This window comes from Mesoplodon bidens, assembly GCF_964165515.1.
Source record: "Mesoplodon bidens genome assembly, chromosome: 19".
In the NCBI taxonomy this organism is placed as follows: domain Eukaryota; kingdom Metazoa; phylum Chordata; class Mammalia; order Artiodactyla; family Ziphiidae; genus Mesoplodon; species Mesoplodon bidens.
In genome coordinates, this window is record NC_138179.1 from 19,563,462 (window position 1) to 19,581,415 (window position 17,954).

The window sequence follows — 17,954 nt, forward strand, 5'->3', positions numbered from 1 at the left end:
AGACTGCCCCAACACAGCATCCCATACAGACATAGTATACTATTAAAGGCAGGAAATTGACATTGGTAAAATCCTAACAACTCAACTACAGACTTTATTTGGTTTTAATGATTTTTACATGCAGTGTGTGTGTGTGTGGGGGGGTGTGGGTGTGAGTGTGGGTGTAGTTCTATGAAACGTTATCACGTGGATAGATTAGTATGTCCATCACTACAGTTAGGATATAAAACTGCTCAGTCACCTTTTTATAGTCACATTCTCCCCCAACCCTGACCCCTGGCATCTACTGGTCTTTTCCACCTCCCTCTAGTTTTTTTCACTTGCAGAATGTTATATAAATGGAATGCTGTACGTAACATTTTGTGATTGGCTTTTTACTCTCAGCATAAGGCCCTTAAGATCCATCCAAGTATGTTCTTTTTCTTTCTTTTTTCTTGTTTTATACTGCTGAGTAGTATTCCAACTGCGTGGATAAAGTGCAGCCTCTTTACCACTCACCCGCTGAAGGGCATGTGGATTGTTTCTAGCTTGGGGCTATTGTAAATAAAATTCCTCTGAACATTCACATATAGGTTTTTGTGTGAACATGAGTTTTCATTTCTCTAGCATAAACACCCGGGTGTGTGATGCTGGGTTTTATGGTAAATGTATGTTTAACTCTATAAGAAACTGCCAAACTATTTTTCAGAGTGTTTGAGCTATTTTATATTCCCACCAGCAATGAATGAGAGACGCGGTTGCTACATGTCCTCATCAGTACTTTGTCAGTATTTTCTGGTAAATAAATTTGCACATATCAATTGAATTCCCATTTCAATTGATGAGAATTGGGAATAATTGAATGACTTGAGGATTAAAAAATCAGAAATAACTTTATTAATTTTTTACATATTATGATCAAACTTTTGTCATGTGTTTAACATATTTAGTGAAAGAAAAATGCCTCTACTGCTAAAAACTAATTAGTTTAGCAGCTGCCAGTAGGCTTTGGTTAGTCCATGTAATCTTTCTTGCATAGCAAGTTTCCATCTAAGCCTGGGTCTACTTCTAGGCTCTTCATTTTATGCTACTCATCTATTTTTTGATCTTTATGCCAATAGCTAATGGTTACATCAGTTACTATCACTTAGTGAGTCTTATTCTGGTAAGACTAGTTTCCCCCATCTCCTCAGAAGTGTCTTATCTATTCTTGGTTCCTTGCAAAAGTTTGAACTTCAGATTTAGCTTGTCAAATAAAAATTCTGTTGGGATTTTCATTGGAATTGAAATGAATTTATAGATTAATTTGAGAGGAATGCATATCTTTACAATGTTTAGTCTTCCTACCCATGAACTTGGTATAATCTTTCCATTTATTAGCTTATTTTTGTTGTAGCTGCACTTTAGTCCCCAGTATTCCTGAATTATCTCAGGATTTTTCTCAACGATTTGAACACTTCATCATTCATTGGTGATTTTGACTACCTTCCACTGCTGCCTGGCAGATTTTTACTCAGCCTTGAAGTCTCAGCTCAAATGCCACCTCCTGGGTGAAGCCTTCCCCACTGTTCCTGACACTAAGAGTATTTTGCAAGAGCAAATATTTACCGATTGTTGATTATATGCCAGGGCACTGGTAAGCATTTTCTGAGCATTAACTCATATAATCTCCAAAGCAAACTTCTCAAATCAAAGTTGGTGTTATTTGTGAAAAAATAAGCTCAGAGAGGGCAACTTGATAAGGCACACAGCCAGGATGAGATTAGGGGCAGGACATGCATCCAGGCGGTCCAGCTCTAAAGTCCATGCTCTAACCACATATACCCCCTTTAAAGTGAAATCGAGTCCCCCTAAACCCGAGTACCCCTGTTGAGTTTATGATTAACCTCTCTATCCAAAACTTTATTCTCTTTCTTGTCCTGCCCCTATTCCCCTTAGGATTGAGGAGGATCAAAGAAAAGGGGGACTGAAACTGAGCAGGACCCTGTGGGGCCCTCCTGGGTAAAAAAGCCCCTCCATGTCCATTTCTTTTTTGTAGAAAAAGGCTTTGGTCTCCTAGGTCTTCCCTGAATTCCAAAGAGCAGACTCAAGCAGTTATTAATTCGGGAAGTGAGGGAACGCAGAAACAGAGGAAAAGCAGTCAAGAAACAATAGGTCAGCAATAAAACAGGGTGCTAGTTCCTCCTCGAGGGATATATATACAATCTGACACACATCTTTGAATTGTTCTGCAAGAACTAAGACCCCCCCACCCCCAACCCAGGTGGAGGATGGGGTACATGTTGACCACAAGCGTATAGACCCCAGACTAGTTGGAACCAGAAGGTTGACGATCAAGAGTCGCAAGACACCACCTTGTTACCCCACCACCAACAACCAATCAGAAGAAAGTCATGTCCCCTGCAACCCTCACCTCAAATGTTGCCTTTAAAAACTCTTTCCTGAAAGCCATTGGGGAGTCTGGGTCTTTTTGAGCATGAGCTGCCTATTCTCCTTGTTTGGCACCTGCAATAAACACCACACTTCACAACAACCTAGTGTCAGTAGACTGGCTTTGCTGAGTGTTGGGCGAACGGACCCAAGTGCGGTTGGGTTATAAAAGCAGTTGTATTACTGTAAGGAAATGGTTTACTTAGAGGAAATACAATTATTTTTAAGGCAGGACAAGAAAAATTTTAAACATAAAATTCTCTGCCTGTTTGAGCCACTACTTTCATCCCTTTAACGTGCATTGTGCATCTGCATTATACATTAACTAGACCCCCTTAGAAGACACAGGAATGCCTACTCGCCAAAAAAAAAGGGGGGGGGTAATTTTCTCCTGGCGCCAGCAAGGTAACTCCTCAGGAGATAACATTCCTCTTTCAATCCTGTAAGGGGTCACAGTAACCCACTACTTGCCTTGTTGGACTACGTAAACCGTCATCATGTTACTCTGATGTATAACCCTTTGTCTCAAAAACTCAAGTGCCTTGACCTCTAACAGGCAAAACAGTCCTCAGAGCTTTCTGAAAGATTATTTCCTGGGTTTTAATCCTCAGGTTGGCTGTAATAAAAATTTCCATTTCTTTCTTAGATTGACTATTGATTGATTTTTTTCATTGACAACTTGCATTCACTCACACATCCCAGAGAAAAAGTTTTGAGTGCACATATCAGATCAGGCACTGTAAAAGGTGCTGGTTGGACATATGGTGATGAATAAAACAAACGTTAAATAAAAATCACACCAATGGGGCTTCCCTGGTGGCACAGTAGTTGAGAATCTGCCTGCCAATGCAGGGGACATGGGTTCAAGCCCTGGTCTGGGAAGATCCCACATGCCGCGGAGCAACTGGGCCCGTGAGCCACAACTACTGAGCCTGCGCGTCTGTGCTCTGCAACAAGAGAGGCTGCGATAGTGAGAGGCCCGCGCACCGCGATGAAGAGTGGCCCCCACTCGCCGCAACTAGAGAAAGCCCTCGCACAGAAACGAAGACCCAACACAGCCATAAATAAATAAATAAATAAATTAAAAATCACACCAATAATTAAATAGGTACAAACAATGCTAAGTGCCGTGGGATGGGGGGAGGGAGGGAAACCCAGGTTTAGATGAATGAGAATTACAAAGGGGGAGGACAGAAGAAAGACAGATACAGGAAGGGTTTGGGGGAATACCTGTCCTTAGGTGGAGGTCACAGGAGGAGACTCGTGAACTTGATTTAGGATGTGTTGAGTTTTAGGGCCTGAGGCACATCCAGGCTGGAAAAAGTTGGAAATATGGAGAATCTGGGACTCTGGCACCAGGGCTGGGTTGAAGACAGAGGATACTAATCACGAAGGAACAGGCTGTGGTTAAACCACCAACAGGGGTAGGCCTTCCCCAAAGAAAGCTGCAGAACGAGAAGCCCGGCAGGCAGAGGAGGAGAAGGGAGGAAAGAAGAAAGTGATAGGGGTGGTGGTGTCTGCAACCTTGTACCTCCAGCGCACAAAACAGGGCTTAGCACAGAATAGGTGCTCAGTACTTGTCCGCAGGAGGCGGGCCGAGTGAATGAACGACCCTTTCAGGGCAGCCTTGGTTAAGTCCCTTCCTCTCGGGACCCTCGTTTCCCCTGTAGCATGGCAGTAGCTGCCACTGTCAGGAGGGCTCAGTCCGCCTTCCGCGCACGCAGTGCCAGCAGGACGTCGGCGGGCTGCGCCAGTGTCCGCTGGAGGGCGAAAGCACGCCGGGCTGCGGAGGACGGTGGCCTCACCTCCTCCGCGATCGCTGGAGAGTGCCCGGGATGCGCTGGGTGGGAGAGGGCGCGCTGGGGACGAGTCCTGTGCCCAGAGCAGCGCGGACACTGCAGGGAAGCTGAGGGTGACGGGGTGAGGTGGGGGAGGCCCGCGGAGCAGACGGCGCTGGGCGCGCGGTGGGTCGCTGCGGGAGGCCCCTCCGGGGTGGGAGTGGGAGGGGCAGGAGTAACCAGGTGAAAAGGAGGGAGAGGTTGGGGAGACGGATCCGAAAGACTCAGAAACCGCTAGGGACTTTCACCTGGGACCCCAGCAGGGCCCAGGAAGGGCAGGTGCGGATGCAGAGGGGGCGCCGTACGCCTAAGCCGGCAGACTGAATGACCGATCACTCCCGCTTGGCCGTCCGCAGGCGCGCCTGCCTAGTGCACCGCAGAAAAGTCTCGGAGAGCCAGGAGGTGCCAGGGCCCAGACCACTCCTGGAGGGCCCGCCCGAAGCGCTGGAGTCCGTGGGCGCCGCCCGCGTCCGCCCGGAGGCAGAGTTGGGGGCAGGCTTGTCCCACCGACCCCGCGGGATTGGCCCCGCCCCGGGGCCGCGGGGAGGCCCCACCATGAGAGGCGGAGTTCCCGCCGCCCCCTCCAACCCCCTGGACTGCGGCCCCTTCTTAAGCCCGTGAAGCTACTGGCTGCCCCTCTCTCGCCTCTCCCGCCAGACTCCCTCTCCGCGATGGCCTCCGCACTGAGCTATGTCTCCAAGTTCAAGTCCTTCGTGATCTTGTTCGTCACCCCGATTCTGCTGCTGCCACTCATCATTCTGATGCCCGCCAAGGTCAGTTGCGTCTCTGGGCAGCCCCTTGGATTCCGGGCGCCAGGTGCCCAGCAGCGGGCACCGAACCCGGGAGCGTTAGGTGGAGCGCACGGATTCCCGGGGGCGGGCACGGCTACCCTGGGGCATGGAGGCTCAGGAGCCCCGGGTGCTATGGGAGGTGCCCTGCAAAGAATTCTGACAGGCATCGATCTTGGGGTTCACAGATCCCAGGGCGCAAGAACTGTTTGGGCAAGCACAGAAACCCAGAAGGTAGCACCGATCTTGGCCACACAGCCCCTCTATAGGCTCAGAATCTCCCCAGAGTGCATAACCCGGTCCCCAGGCCCCCCAAGTGCCACCTGTACCAAGAGGGAGCCTGGGGGTTTGTCTTTCCCTTCTTTCTCCTGTCTCTTCCCTTGGGGAATGGGGACTTCCCAGCTGTAGGTGGCTTCCGAGGCCAGTTGGGGACCTACACGAAAAGATCATCACCTAAGTGAACCCTGAGTGCCATCTTTGTCCCTCTCTGGCCCTCCTTTGAGCCTCGGTTTCCCTATGATCCACATTTCTTTCCAGCTCTGAAACCTGGGGAGCCACAGCTGAGTCAGAAACCTGCTCCCAGCTGAAAGGCAGGTCAGGTTGGCCTGCTTTTGCTCACTGCCCACTGTGGCAGCGGCAGGAGGCGGGACACGGTCCCAGAGCTCACGTCTTGGGTGGCACGACGCAGGGTCTCTGGGAAGCCGTGTCCCAAGCCCTGGCCTCCTGGTGCTCTCAGGAGGGAAGCAGAGAATGAATGGCCTCGGCCACGGGGTGGGGGCGGTGCGGGGAGCCCTGGCTCAGGCCCTGCTGGGCAGTGTGAGGCCTGTTTGGCAGAGGCCCGAGCCCTTTGAAGGCTTTTGGCTGCTGGCTGCTCCTGCCTCATTCCCTCTTTCCACCTTTCACTCTCAGCTCAGACAGGAAACCTCAGCTCCCCTCAGCCCAAGCAGGTTTGGGAAACAGAGGAGCTCTTTAGGGGGTGTTCTGAGGGCAGTCCTAGAGGAATGGGGTTTACTGGGGTATTGGGAAGCCAACCTGTGAGAGAACTGGACACCCACCTTTCACCCATCCTTGTGATTTTATTATTATCATTATTATTATTTTTTATTTATTTATTTTATTTTTGGCTGCGTTGGGTCTTCGTTGCTGCACGTGGGCTTTCTCTAGTTGCGGCGAGCAGGGGCTACACTTCGTTGCGGTGCGCGGGCTTCTCATTGCGGTGGCTTCTCTTATTGTGGAGCACAGGCTCTAGGCATGCGGGCTTCAGTAGTTGTGGTTTGTGGGCTCTAGAGCACAGGCTCAGTAGTTGTGGCGCATGGCTTAGTTGCTCTGCGGCATGTGGGATCTTCCCGGACCAGGGCTCAAACCCGTGTCCCCTGCACTGGCAGATGGATTCTTAACCATTGCACCACCAGGGAAGCCCCATCCTTGTGATTTTAGCCAAGCCCCTGCGTTCTCTGGGCCTTGGTGTTCTCGTCTGTACGATGGGGCAAGGTGGTTTGGTTGTTGACATTTTATGGCTTTAGGTGCCAAAAGAGATTATGCTGGTTCCTAGGATGGGGGAGGGGGAGGCTGGGAGGAGCCCTTGGGTGGGCTGAACACAGACCCTGGATGGGCCAAGGACAGTAGATCCAACTACAGTGGTTCTTTAGTTTCCACACCAACTGTGATTGGCCATATTTCCTCTGTAGAAAAAGATTTGGGGCTGTTATCATCTGTGGGAGGGCCAGGCAGGAGAGCTGTGATTTTAGTTCTGCTGGTGGGAAGTGGTGTTCCCTGGACTAATTATGGTAGCTTTGCTGACCTTCCTGCTCCGGAAGAGTATGACCGAGACCCCAGCCCCACTCCTGCCCTTCCCATCCCCACACACACAGGTGGCCCTGAGCTGGGTCCCCCAACTCAGGCTGTGTATGCATGCCATTGACCTGCCCTGGGAGTGAGGATCAGGCGAGGGAAGAGGAGATATCAGTAAAGGTCATTCCAGGGGCTGACTTCATGTGCTTTCTCTCCCAGTGGTGCAGGTGACTGGGAGCCAGAACCCTGTCTGCTTGTCTTCTCCCTGTGCGCTTGTGTTTTGGTCACCACTGAAGAGCTCCCCGTCCCCACCCACGGCCACAGAGTTTGCAAGGAAACCCAGGGCAGGAGGTAGAGCAGCGGGGACGCTGGCGAGAACTTGGCAGCCTGGGCGGCACTGTCCAAGCCGGGCAGCGACTCCCAGGGCATGTCACCCTCTGCCAGTGCCCGGGCCCCTCTCCTGCAGGCTTTCTCCTTTTACTCTTCTCCTGCACCTTGCTTCCTTCCTGTCTTCATCTCTGCTCCACTTTTCTGCCTGTTCTCTGGGTTCTTTCTTTACAAAAAAAAGCTTTTTATTAAATTAAAAAATAGATTCATTGTGTTATTACAGTTATGTGAAAATTCTTATTTTTAAAGTCTGTGAAGTATAAAGTAAAAATGAAAAGACTTTCAAATCCCATAAAACACACACACAGTATGTTCTCTTGGCTACAATTTTCCATTAAGCACTATGTCATGGACGCCCTTATTCGTTAATAATTAGGTAAATAATGAGCCATGGTTTTCTTCAGTTGTGCACTTAACGTATTTTTTGAGCCCCACTATGTGCTCTCCACTGTGCTGGGTGTGGACTTTTAAATCCACTGTGAGCTCAGCTTGAAGTGCTCCTCCGGCCACATTCTCAGCTGCAGGGAAGGCTCTGAACTGACCAGGAACTGGGCTCCCATCTGCTGGTAGAATCCATCTCATTCTTCACGGTGACCTACCCCTCCTCAGGCTTCTCTAAGGTTGCCTGTCCTATTCTGCTCTCTCCACAACACTCTGGGAGCATTCTAGACGAGGGAGGGTCAAGTTTGCTGACTGGTAGTATTCAGGGATGGGGCACCTCCTGGGCCTCCTGATAGGAGCATGGAGGTGAGAGGGCAGTTAGCCTGTGTCTTTTCTGTTGGTTACTTCTGGCGCCTCTAGGAACTGTCCCGGGAAAACTGGTTACACGTGTCACCTACCGCTTCTAAGTTCAGATAATAAAAAAAATCACTTTCTGTGTGTCATATGTTAAGAATGGGTACTTTTAAATCCTCGATTTACAGGTGAGGACATGAAACAAGCAGGGGGAGGGGCCAGGGTTGGGAGTGGGAGGAGTATTTTATCAAAGACATTGTTGGGAATTGTTCTCACATGATGATAAGAAGAAGGAGAGTGGGCTTCCCCGGTGGCGCAGTGGTTGCGAGTCCGCCTGCCGATGCAGGGAACACGGGTTCGTGCCCCAGTCCAGGAAGATCCCACATGCCACGGAGTGGCTGGGCCCATGAGCCATGGCCGCTGAGCCTGCGCGTCCGGAGCCTGTGCTCCGCAACGGGAGAGGCCATAACAGTGAGAGGCCCGCATACCGCAAAAAAAAAAAAAAAAAAAAAGACATTGTTGTGAATTGTTCTCACATGATGATAAGAAGGAGAGTGAGTTTTAGACAGTATTACCGTTTTAAAATTCTCTACAGCACACCCTCTTATTGCCCCCCCTGCAATGGACCATTCCTACCTCTCTCTCCCTTGACACCAAGGCCCAGAGGAGGGGTAACTGAAGGCCACACAATGGCAGATAGCGGACACTGATCAGGCCTGCCCGGTGTCAAAGGCTGGTCTTCTAACCACGTTGCTATCCTGCCTTGAGCCCAGAGGCTTCAACCAGCATTGATTCTCCCCTCCTTCCCAACAAAGGCATATCTGACAAAGTTTGGAGACATTTTTTCTTGTCACAACTGGAGAGAGTGCCACTGGCCTCTAGCAGGGGGGAGGCCAGAGATACCGCCAAACATCCTACCACGCACAAGACAGGCCCCCACCCCCCCCAACACAGAACCAACCCAAAATGTCAGTAATGCTGAGGCTGAGAAACCCTGCCTTAGACAGTAGGGAGGTGTCCTGGGCCGCCGAAGAAAGATTTATTTTTATCACTGATGACACAATCCAGACAAAGAATGTCTCAGCCTTCGTGTGACGTTCCATGCGTGTAGTATGTGTGGTCTCGGGTGGTGGTAAACAGTGATTGTGTGCAGGTTCGTTTTCCCAGCAGTGTTGTCACAGCCCGTGCTGTGCTGGTCCGTTTCTCTCATCAGCATTTGCAGTGTCCCTGGGGTTTCAGGCCTGTGCTGGATGCCGAGTGACACGGATTCTGCCCCCCACTGCTCACTCCACCGTTCAGTGTTCAATGGTGGGTGAAATATAATGCCAACCCAGTGTGCTAATTGCTGCGGGTGGGGGCGTGCATAGAGGAAGGACACAGACCCAGACTAGGGGCAGCGGTGAACTGAGCCCCGAGCACTCACTCCAGGCCAAAGGAACGGTGTCATGTGTGAGAGCAGCTGTGGGAGGCGGAGCATCTGCCTCAGTTCCCACCAGCGCCCTGGGGTCTCAGGAGCTCCGGGTGGGAGTGGGCATGGGAGATGTGGCTGGAGGGCCCTGTAGGGCCTGCTCCATCACAGAGGGTCTCCCAAGACATGCTCAGGCATTTGGCTTTTTTCCTGAAGGCAAAGGAAGGCTTTTAAACAAGGGAGTGATATGATCCGGTTTGTAAAAAGAGAAAGAGGGAGCAGCAGTGTGGAGTGATGCAAGTGGAAAGATGGTGTTAGAAGATAGCTGTGCTGTACACCTGAAATTAACACGATATTGTAAATCAACTATACTTCAATTACAAAAAAAAAAAACGACAGTGAATAAAACAGCAAAAAAAAAAAAAAGATAGTGGCAGTGATGCAGGCAGAAGATGTGGCCTGAGCAAAGGCAGGGCCACAGGGTGAAGGAAGATTTGGGGGTAGAAGCTATAGGTTTTGGAGGCTGATTAAACTGGAGGGGGCTGGAATGAGGGAGACGCAGAGCCTGGGTGCTTAATAATGATTATAGTAAAAATGCTGATGAAACAAAAAACAACCCAGGGAGGTGGGCATTATTATCCCTATTTTATTAGGCGATGAGACCGAGAATTAAAGTCCTACAGTGAGTAAGGGGCCAGGGCTGCAAGCGCTTGAACCAAACCCAGGTCTGTCTCACTCCAAAGCCAAGATCCCAGTAGCTAAGTAGCTAAAGGGTGTGAACAGGCAGTTCACACAAGATTAAATATGAACAGTAAATCTTGAGACCCTTGTAACTAGAGAGGCTAATAGACACCAAGACCATGTTCTCAGTTATAATAAAAAACAACCCTGAAAATACTCAGTGCTGGCCATTTTCTGAATGAGCTGGTTTACAACACACATTTCTGGGAGCCGAGAAAGTTGGAGCAGCCTTTTGAGAAGGAAATTAGATAGAGATACCAAGAGTTTGAGGATGTGCTTTGGGGAGCCTTCCCTAAGAATCGCACTTACTTTGTAAGATGATTTAATCTGTAGAGCGGGTCATCAAAAACAGTATTTTCTTTTTTTTCCTCTTCTTCCTCTTTCCTCCTTCTTCCTCCTCCTCCCCTTCCCCCCACTTGCACTCCTCCTCCTTTTCCTCCTTCTCCTCCCTTCCCCCCTCTTCTTCCCTGTGAAGACGTGAGGATGCAAGGCTTGGAGAGGTGAGAGACCTGCCCAGGACCGCACAGCTTGGGGGCAGGGGGCAGGAGTCTCTTGATGACGGGTCCTGTGCCCTCCTCACTGTCCTGAACCTGGAAGGCTGTGCTGACGGGGGCAGGGAAGCAGGGGTTCCCACTGACATGCCACCCTGTTTTGACAGTCCACGCCCTGCTGTCCCGAGCGTTCTGGGTGGGGAGCACGGCAGCAGCGGCTCGCCAGGCCTCAGTGCCGTCTCTTCAGTTTGTCAGGTGTGCCTATGTCATCATCCTCATGGCGATTTACTGGTGCACAGAAGTCATCCCTCTGGCTGTCACTGCCCTCATGCCTGCCTTGTTTTTCCCGCTCTTCAAGATTCTGGACTCCAAACAGGTGAGCAGCCCCAGAGCATCCGGGCGGCTTCCTGCTTCTCTCCCAGTGGCTCCTTCTCCGAGCCCTTCTCTGAGCTGCCTAGGACCCGGGGGACCAGATAATACCCTGTTTGTGGGCTCTCTCTGGCATAGAGACATACCCTTGACCCTCCATCCCCATTCCAAGCTGCCCTGAAGTCAGCATCTGCTCTGCTCGCCTATCTCTGGGGACTTGGGTGACCCTGAGCCCAAGTAGTGTGTGGTCAGGGGGCAGGCCTGATGGGGCTTCCATGCCATCCTGCAGGTGTGCATCCAGTACATGAAGGACACCAACATGCTGTTCCTGGGCGGCCTCATCGTGGCTGTGGCCGTGGAGCACTGGAACCTGCATAAGAGGATCGCCCTGCGCACGCTCCTCTGGGTGGGGGCCAAGCCTGCCCAGTAATTACCCCTTCTCTCTCTTACCGCAGGGCTCTGCAGTAGGCCCCAGGGCCAGGGAGGGGTGTGTGGCACAGGCCAGATTACCCACAGGCAAGGATTGGCCATGGCCTTACCTGGGCTTTGCAGCCAGGCAGACCCCTGGGTGGGTGGAGGCCGGATCAAGCCATGCCTGATACCCCTAGGGGCTTTGTGGGGAAAGCAGGAAAGAGATGGCTCAACTACCCAGCTCAGGGGGAAGCAGAAAGGTCATCCCTCAGAAGCTGGCACATCTGTTCCCTCTGCAAAGCTGCTGCTTACCCCACCTTTCCCCCATTACTCAGTCATCTCACCCCCTCCAAGATCTCCCCTGCCAGTCACAGGCCATTCCGACCAAGCCGTGGAGTTGATATAGCAGAATCACCTGGGTGTACTGAGCGCCCACAGGGCCCCGGGCATGATACCGGGGGCTTATTTACCACCTCATCTGACTCTCACCAAACCTCTGAGGGTTGGGGATTATTCCCATCACCCACGTTCTGTTCTGAGGCAGAGAGGGGTTAAATGGTTTGCTGACGTCACATGGAGATTGGACCGGGCCTGTCTGATGGGGCCTTGCCCCCTCTAATTGGGAACTCAGCACACACCTTTTTTTTGAGGCAACGTGCTCCCTAAATGATGGCGTGACCCAGCCCAGCCCTGGGAAGGCAGGTTGGTAGCTCACAGTAAATCCCTCCTGCTACGTCCTCACGTCAAGGGCCATGCTGGGCTCTGAGCACACAGAGGCCCCGGCCCACCCGATCACGCTTGGCGCCTCAGCTCCCTGGAGTGAGGGCTTTGTGACTCTCCGACCTGTCACCCGAGCCCCTCCGGTGGTTGGTTTACAGGGTCAAATCAGAAGCCATTGCATTTTCTAGAAATGTGAGGCCTCAGAGTTCCTGTTTTCAGGATCCTCTGAGTGGTTGGCTTTTCTCTGTCAGCGGGGGGGCCTCACCTGGAATGTGCTGGAGCGCTTTTGCTCCCAAACCCAGGGCGCTCGCATGCGCTTCTCTGCTCCTTCCTGTCACCTGGCTCCTCCTCCGAGCCTGGCTTCCAGCTGCCCAGGGCACTGCCTGTGCTGGGGGCGGCCTGTATGTCGAGGCCCCCTTGGTGCCTCGGAGCATCATGTTGAAGCCTCATTCATGTGAACTCTGGCCCTCATCCTAGCCTGGATCCCAGCCTTTGTACTTATGGGTCCATGAGGTCTACCTGCATGGATACCAGCTAAAGCCCGGTGCAGTGCAGCCCCGAGACCCTTCTTCAGGCAAACAAATTAGTGGCCCTGGCGGGGAGCCTGACTGCAGAGGGGCATGGGGGCCAAGAGGTGGAGTTCCATTTAGCCAACTGCCCCTCCCAAGCGCCTCTTTTCCTGGCCTTGTGCCAGGTGTGCGGGACCCATGGAGAAGAATCAGACCTTCCCTGCTCACGTGCTAAGGAGAGAGCAGACATGGAAACAGTTTCAAATCCAGCCAGCGAGAAGTGTCCTAGAGAAGACTGAGGAGGGTGTGGTCAGCCCTACCTGGTGCGCACTGGGAAGGAGATGACAGAGAAGGGATGCTGCCTGAAGGCTCTGAGAGACCGTGAGGAGTTTTCTAGGCAGATGACACAGGTGGCAAAGAGATGGAAGGTGGGGTGTTACACGGAAAGGGAATGTTTTCTGAATCCTGTTTGGGGATCTGGTCCACTGCAGAGTGGAGGGCGGCAAAGAGTGTGAATGGAGGGAGGTGGGGCAGGGGATCAGCCATGAAGGAGGTCCCACTTCCCCAGGGCCCTCCCCGGCTCATCCTACCCCTGAAGGCTGACTCCACGCAGCCCTTCTGAACTCATGAGGGGAGAAGTGGGGTCAGGGAGGGTGGAAATCTTCTAGATAGAAGTGGGAAGTTTGGTCTGCCTGCATGCAGGGCTGCTCCAACGCACCCCTAAGTCATATTAGGGCCAATTCTCCACACTAGGTCCGCACAAACTGGATGCTGGTGCTTCCCTTGCTAGATGGTGGGCGCCTTAGAACCACGACTGTGGCTCAGGCCGCCTGGTGACCCGGTAGCCAGCGGAGTAGATGTCAGTAATGTTTGTGGGAGAGAGGCAGAGGAAGGAAGGGAAGGGAGGGAGGGAGGGAGGCAGGCACTAAAACTGCAATCCCCTCCTGGATACCCAAGCTTGAACTGGCCTCAGCACCTTGGCCCTGACCCCTGGCATCCCTGCAGGGGGCACCTAGCCCCCCGCTGCTCCCTAGGGGTTGTGAGAAGTGGGGGTGGGGGATTCTCTGGCTTTCCTCCCTGCTCCTCCTCTGCAGGCTGATGCTGGGCTTTATGGGCGTCACGGCCTTTCTCTCCATGTGGATCAGCAACACGGCCACCACGGCCATGATGGTGCCCCTTGTGGAGGCCGTGCTGCGGCAGATGGAGGCCATGAGCGCAGCCACCGAGGCCAGCCTCGGGGCTCTGGAGCTGGCAGACAAGGGCAAGGCCGGCGAGCTGCCAGGTGAGCCCCTGGCCAGGGCAGCCTTCCCCTCTGTTGCCAACAGCTTTAGCCACCTCCCTGCTTCCTGGAGCCCTCCTTTTCGCAGGCACATAGAGAAATACTTAGAAGATGCTGTTTTCCTAAGTTTTAGGAATGTGATTAGTGCATAAAAGTTAGATCCTTAAGCAGAGCTTATAGCAAGTTCCTGCCCTCCGTTCCCGCCATCACAGAAATGAATATGTGTTGATTTGATCATTCATTTGGGTATCTTTTGAGCACCTACTGGATGCCCCTCAATCCCTTCTAGCCCTACTCATCCTCAGGGAGGCCTCCTCTGAACAGGCCAAATCCCTCCCCACTCTGTTCCCACAGGTACTGGGGTTGGTCATCCCACCTTTGCTTCCCCGCTAGGCACCGAGCTCAGGCGAGTCAGAGAGTGCCTGTGTTTTTCTCTGTCTTCTTCGCTACCCCATCCCCAGGGCCCGGCGTGGGGCCACTCAGGGCCTGTGCTGATAGCCTGATTGCCAGACCCTGGGCCAGGTCCTGGGGCTGCAGAGATGAAGCAGACACACTCATATTGTGAAGCCCGATGGGATGGAGTCAAGAGGCCCCTCGGATAGTTCATCTGACTTGGGAGAGGCCAAGGGTTGCCATTAGCCAGACACTGAGGGAGCGCAGAAAAGGGAGAGGCCTTGCTAGGAGGAGAGGACATCTGGGATGGATTTGGACCCCTCCCTCCAGACGAAGGGAACAGCGTGAGCAAGAGCAAGGAGGCAGGAAAGAAAGGAGTGTGTCTGAAGTTGCTGACTTTGCTCGGAGTGCTGAGGAGCCTGGGGCTGGCCGAGGGATGCAGCTGGGGGGGCATGTAGGGCCGGATAAGAGCACTGGGCTGGAGGCGGGGGACACAACCTGGTCGGGGAGCCGGCAGAGCTGGCATGCCTGGGTCCTCAGGTCAGTGGCAGGGTGAGGAGCTGGGGCTGGGCAGGTGGTCCCCACTGTGCCCACGGCAGTGTGCCCACTGCAGGGAGCCGAGAGAATTGTGAAGGTCCCTCCACGAGGCAGCAGGAGGTCGACAGGAAGAACATATGCAAGGCCATGACCCTGTCCGTGTGCTACGCAGCCAGCATCGGAGGCACTGCCACCCTGACCGGCACGGGACCCAACGTGGTGCTCCTGGGACAGATGCAAGAGTGAGTTGCTGGCCATGCCTTTTTTTTTTTTTTTTTTTTTTCCTGGTATGTGGGCCTCTCACTGTTGTGGCCTCTCCCGTTGCGGAGCACAGGCTCCGGATGTGCAGGCTCCGCGGCATGTGGGATCTTCCCGGACCGGGGCACGAACCCGCGTCCCCTGCATCGGCAGGCAGACTCTCAACCGCTGCGCCACCAGGGAAGCCCTGGCCATGCCTTTTGGGGACAATAGTTGGGGGGGGGATGGGGTTGGAGGGGCCCACCCACCTCTCCCCCCTCTTCAGCTGGGCCCTGGAGCCTGGATGGGGGTGGGGGCTGCCTGGCAGGGGTGAGAGGATGGGCTGCCATCAGCCTCTGTGGCGCAACCTCCCTGCACATGCTCAGGACCCCACAGCGTAGGAGCTGATGTCCACAGACCGGGTTGCTTTCTGCTCAGGACAAATCCTGCCTTTCTTTCCTGGGCTCAGGATTCTCACTCAGACAGGGAATGTGGATTGAACGTGGAGCTAGTCACGGGAATTGACAGTGTGATCCGAGAAGTGGGGTCCTTGGTTAAAACTTGTAGAAAATAGATGCCCCTAAAGATGCTCCCCTCAAAGCTGGCTCACGACCTCGGTTGTTAATGGCGATGGTCCTATGACACCCGGAAAGGTTAGAGGTTAGGTCACCTGGTGCCTCACCGGCTCTTTCACTATGGCCCCTCTCTCTAATTGCCCTTGAGGGGCATGTGTGCCCCTGTGAGGCTCCAGGTGGACCATGGGGTGGTTTAGAACTTTCCAGCCTTGGCCACAAAGGGACCCAGGCTTTGAGGACCCAGTTCTGTTCTTGGTCTTGTGCCGGGTGGCGCTTGGGTCACAGAAGTGAGAGGAACCTGGGCCCTGCCCATGGGATACTCGTGGGCAGCTGAGGGTAGCAGACACCCAGAGAGTTCTGGCGGGTTGTGTAAATGTGTTAATGAAGGTAAGTACAAATTGCAGTGGGCACAGAAGGAAGGAACAGAAGTACAACGGTGCCCGTCCTGTGCAGACAAACACCCTGGACAGGGGTCGGGAGGGCAGCGGGGAGTTGAGAAGGGCGGGCCTGCAGACACTCGAGATCGAACAAGCAGACTGTTTGGCTCCTGCGAGTGTTTTCTGTAATGACAGCCTTACGGTTTGCCCTGAAGTTCCTCTGGGCTGAATGGGAAAAGCTCTGTGGCTAGTTTGACACCCTTGGGCTAAAGGGAGCAGTGCCTGGGGTTGGGGGTGGAAGTGACCCTCCTCCAGCCCCCAGGAAACATCTTCTGGTCCCACCCTGGGAAGCTTTTGAGATTTGATTTCCTAAGGTGGGGGGGCTTCCCTTGCAGAAGCCCACGGGGTGAGGTTCTGAGGCATCTTGTGGACCCCCTGGAGCTGTTGGCCAAATTATGTGTGTACCAAGGTGTATTTTTCTGGACTGAAGGGCCGTGCCTTTAATGAGCTTCTCAGCGGGGTGTGGACCTCCAGGAGGGGCAGTGGGTCGCTCCTCAGGTTTGCCTTGTGCGTGGCCGTGTTCTGGGGCCCCTGCTTGACTGGGGTAGTGCTGAGTGATGGGTGTGGGCGGCTGGACTTCAGGAGGAGGAGGCCCCGGCTCCAGACCACCTCTCAGGGCCCGGCTGCTGCTCAGCCTCCGCCCGCAGGGTCCGGCCCGCCCGCTCTCCGCAGCTCAGTGTCTGGCAGAGATGTGGACCAGCATTCTTCCCTTCAGATTGTTTCCTGACAGCAGAGACGTCGTGAACTTCGCCTCTTGGTTTGGATTTGCCTTCCCTAATATGCTGATCATGCTGCTGCTCTCCTGGCTGTGGCTCCGGTTTATTTATATGAGATTCAAGTAAGTTTGAGATGCTTATGGAATAGAGGATCTAACCATGCGTCGGCTCGAGAGTCCCTCCTGTCTGGCCCTGAGCATTTCTCCAGCCCCACCTCCTGCTAGTTTGCCCTCCAGTTCCCGCTACCCCTGCTGCTCAACGTGCCTTTGCGCGTGCTTTTCCCTCTTCCTAGAATGCCACTCCCTGCCTTCCTACCTTCCAACCTCCTCAGTCCCCAAGGCCAGTTCAAATGCTCCTTCCTCAGCGACACCTTTCCCAACTCCCCCCACCCCCATTCTGACGCTGACGGATTGCCTGCTTGCTGTTCCGGACTTCCCTGGGCACACCACGCCTTGCCCCTTGGCACCTGTAGTCATGCTCCAGTGCCATCCCTCCCCCGACCTGAGCTCCTCTGTGGCCTGCGGTTAAGTCCTCTCTGACCCCTACACCCGGCCCAGCTCCCAGCCCAGGGAGAAGGAGCAGGTGTGCCGTCGTCAAAGCAATGAACAAGCAGCTTTGTTCTTGGTGCCAGTCAACACTGCTGGACAGACTTCCACTTGGCTGCCAGTGTCTGTCAGGCCAGGTCACAGCAGACCTCCTGATAATATCCAAATCAGTCCAAACCCAGATTTACTGAATGCTTACAACGTTCCCAGCAGCGCACAGCTTCTGCAAAGTTTACCTTCCAGTTCCCAGCACACAGCTGACCAAGAGTCAACCTTGACAGCAGCCAGACTTTGGACAGAAATCATGATGTGTGGCTGACAAATACCTCAAAATGTTGTTGTCATTTTTAAATGCACAAACTTATCTCTGGCGTGAAGGTGACCCTCTCACACTGGAGTATAAAGTACCTAGCTGTGAGCCATGTGCTCTGTGCCTTAATTCACATGGCACTTGAGCCCAACAAAAAACAGAGGCCTATGTGGCCAAGAGATCTCAGAGCTGAAAGGTAACAGCGTGCACGAAGACTTGTGAGTTAATGGGAAAAAGGGGCACTTTGGTTAAGTTTTCTCCTGAAGGAGGAACTATTTTGAAAAGTGCCGTTAAAAAAATCTCTGTCCATAATCAAAGCGGCCATAAT

At 53.2% G+C, this 17,954-nt stretch overlaps 3 protein-coding genes across 12 annotated transcripts in view; 1 reads left to right on the top strand and 2 right to left on the bottom strand.

The window, feature by feature from the left end:
* The window catches only part of XAF1 (XIAP associated factor 1), an 85,101-nt gene that overhangs the window by 27,943 nt on the left and 39,204 nt on the right, over positions 1 to 17,954 (bottom strand). The gene's annotated exons all lie outside the window — the stretch shown is intronic.
* Positions 1 to 17,954, bottom strand: part of LOC308607492 (uncharacterized protein C17orf100) — a 73,747-nt gene that overhangs the window by 15,910 nt on the left and 39,883 nt on the right. The window lies entirely within an intron of this gene.
* SLC13A5 (solute carrier family 13 member 5) overlaps positions 4,341 to 17,954 on the top strand; it is a 31,024-nt gene continuing 17,410 nt past the window's right edge. For 6 of the 8 annotated variants that reach the window (XR_014014017.1, XM_081219431.1, XM_081219436.1 and 3 more), the window contains exons 1-6: positions 4,394 to 5,020; positions 10,836 to 10,964; positions 11,247 to 11,383; positions 13,692 to 13,879; positions 14,883 to 15,048; positions 16,771 to 16,893. Coding sequence is in view for 7 of the 8 variants with exons in the window: in XM_081219431.1 (XP_081075557.1) it covers positions 4,919 to 5,020; positions 10,836 to 10,964; positions 11,247 to 11,383; positions 13,692 to 13,879; positions 14,883 to 15,048; positions 16,771 to 16,893 (845 nt within the window). In the remaining variant the exon portion in view is untranslated. Of the gene's footprint in view, positions 4,374 to 4,393; positions 5,021 to 8,808; positions 9,257 to 10,572; positions 10,598 to 10,835; positions 10,965 to 11,246; positions 11,384 to 13,691; positions 13,880 to 14,882; positions 15,049 to 16,770; positions 16,894 to 17,954 lie in introns of those variants that run through there. The other 2 variants (XM_081219430.1, XM_081219434.1) reach the window with 2 other exon arrangements.